Source organism: Arachis ipaensis, chromosome B07 (genome assembly GCF_000816755.2).
Source record: "Arachis ipaensis cultivar K30076 chromosome B07, Araip1.1, whole genome shotgun sequence".
Taxonomy (NCBI): domain Eukaryota; kingdom Viridiplantae; phylum Streptophyta; class Magnoliopsida; order Fabales; family Fabaceae; genus Arachis; species Arachis ipaensis.
In genome coordinates, this window is record NC_029791.2 from 25,072,447 (window position 1) to 25,074,681 (window position 2,235).

Below are 2,235 nucleotides of genomic sequence, written 5' to 3' on the forward strand. Positions count from 1 at the left end.
AAAAATAAATTTATAATTAACAAAAAAATAAAAATAAATAAATAATAAATTATGTCTCTTATTAATATTTTTTATTCTCTTTATTATAATAAATACAAAATTAAATTCAATATCTTTAGATACAATGGATTTGTTGTCTATATCTATATCTGACAAATGCAGTTAGAACTCGGCACTTTTCTCATATTCTTTTGCAGCGAAGCAAAACCTTATTATTAGCTTATGTTATCATTTGTTAAACCATGAAAAATTATTTAATTATGTCCTAATATGCTAATTAATTACCTGACCAACGAGGCCTGTGTCCATCATCCAGTCCCACGGGATATGAAAATTCCTGTACTTGTTGGTAGTAATCTCCCTTGTTCTTTCTTTAGCACTAACACTAGTCTCCAACCTGCGATTTCAAGGCGGATCTTATAACAATTAATTCAAACATATCACACAAAACCTTACTCAGATAATCACAATTAAAATGTGTACATGCTCGCCTGTCTTGCAACGCATGAATCCTCTTCAAAGCTTGAGGCAGAGCCTCTTTGGGATTGTCCTCATAAGATGAAACTTCCAATTCAAGACTCTTCAGATCTCGGTAGTTACAAGCCGCTTCGCGAAGCGCATCAACTTTTTGTTCCGGCCATTGTGGAAAATGCTTCAGCACTGATCTTTCATCCACCAATGAAGACAGTTCTCCGTCCAGCCACCTGATGAATGCCTCCACCTCTGAAATATCCGAAAACGACGTTGATTCCACCTCTTTGATTAACAAATTCACGAACTCGCCTTGTCTTTGAACTTCACATTTTATCTGAAAAGAAACTTCAGTCTCAGGGTGCGTGTTAGAGATATAAACATTCATTGAGTTAGGAACTCAACTTACAGCGGATAGGTAAGACGAGCGGTTTTCGATTTCTTCAATCATGTTTCTGGTGAATGCTAATGCAGGGATTCCTCCATTAAGGTTTATTCTGTTTTCCGTGTTGGCTTCCTTCCTCGTAAGGGAACGATAGAGCTCGATAACTTCTGGAACACGTCGCACCGCCTTCAATCCCATTGATGATTTTAGCAGAGCCGGAGGAGGCGGAGGCGGCGCTCCGGGCTGCAACTTGTTATGCGAAGGAAGAAGGAATGAAGGCGGACTTGGCGGCGGATTTGGTACCTTTGTTACAGAACCCTCCTTTATTGAATCTTTGAATTCTTGATTTGTAAGCACATTCTGGTTTTCAGGACACTTTTCTGCCATAACGGCTGCTTTGTGTAGCTGTGAATCTGAATTGCTGTCGTCTATTGACTTATGGATCTTCTTCCACAGCATGGATTTTCTCTCCACGTTGTGTGCTTTCAGCGAAACTATCAGCGACTTCAAGCGCGCCACTTCTTGCTTGAGCTCCAGGTTTTCCTTCTCGAGTAACTCATTCTTTGACATTTGAACTTCAGTTATTTTCTTCTTTGGTGAAAAGATCTCAGACTCACTCTCTTCTTTCAACATTTTCTCTCCTTTCCTCATCAGAAACATAGCCATAAAGATTGATTATCACTTACCAATTCAATTTGATATCTCTCTGTCAATTCTATGTGTTTGGTCTTGCTTTTGAAGTAAGGTTTTGTCTAAGATACATGTCACAATACCCTCAAATAATGGGCATGCTGGGAGTAGTTGTTTTGACAAGGGTAATTTCGACATTTCAAAAAAATAATGCTCTTTGCTATGAAGATTTAATTATGATGCCTTTATAACAAATTTTTTGTCATGGAGGAGAGATTACTTGGGTTTGCTGGCATCGCTACTGAGTGATAGCTGCCTTTAGAAATGCTATGTTAGGTGCAACCTTAAATACTTTGGTCAAATTTACTCTTTCTTTTTACGGTTTTAATTTTGAATTTTTAAAATTAATCCATTTGCTTGCTTTCTAATCTGCTGTATTGTCACATATCTTTGAGGGTTAGTGTCACAATAATAGTGCACAAGTCTGTTATATGATGACCTCATATTGAAGCATTATTATTATCTAAAATCTAGCAACACTTGTATTTAAAACATTTCTCTCCAATTCTCTGTTAGTGGATAGAATACAATCAATCTAAGAAGACACAATAATTGTGTATGTAAATGTTAGGGGACACCTTTGCAAACGTCTCATGTCCAAGTGTAGTTTTGGGTATGGTGGTGTCATAGGGCCAAAATAGTCTCATGGTGATGGTTGGTTGCCTTTCATCTTTTATGACTTATGAGTC

At 37.4% G+C, this 2,235-nt stretch overlaps 1 protein-coding gene across 2 annotated transcripts in view; it reads right to left on the reverse strand.

Moving 5' to 3' along the window:
* Positions 1-1,995, reverse strand: part of LOC107608068 (protein CHUP1, chloroplastic) — a 3,419-nt gene extending 1,424 nt beyond the window's left edge. The window contains exons 1-3 of one of the 2 annotated variants that reach the window (XM_021107510.1): positions 881-1,995; positions 492-808; positions 286-397 (exon numbers count right to left, since the gene is read on the reverse strand). In XM_021107510.1, coding sequence (XP_020963169.1) covers positions 286-397; positions 492-808; positions 881-1,522 — 1,071 coding nt within the window. In that variant the 5' untranslated portion in view covers positions 1,523-1,995. The remainder of the gene's footprint in view (positions 1-285; positions 398-491; positions 809-880) is intronic. The other variant, XM_016309959.2, reaches the window with a different exon arrangement.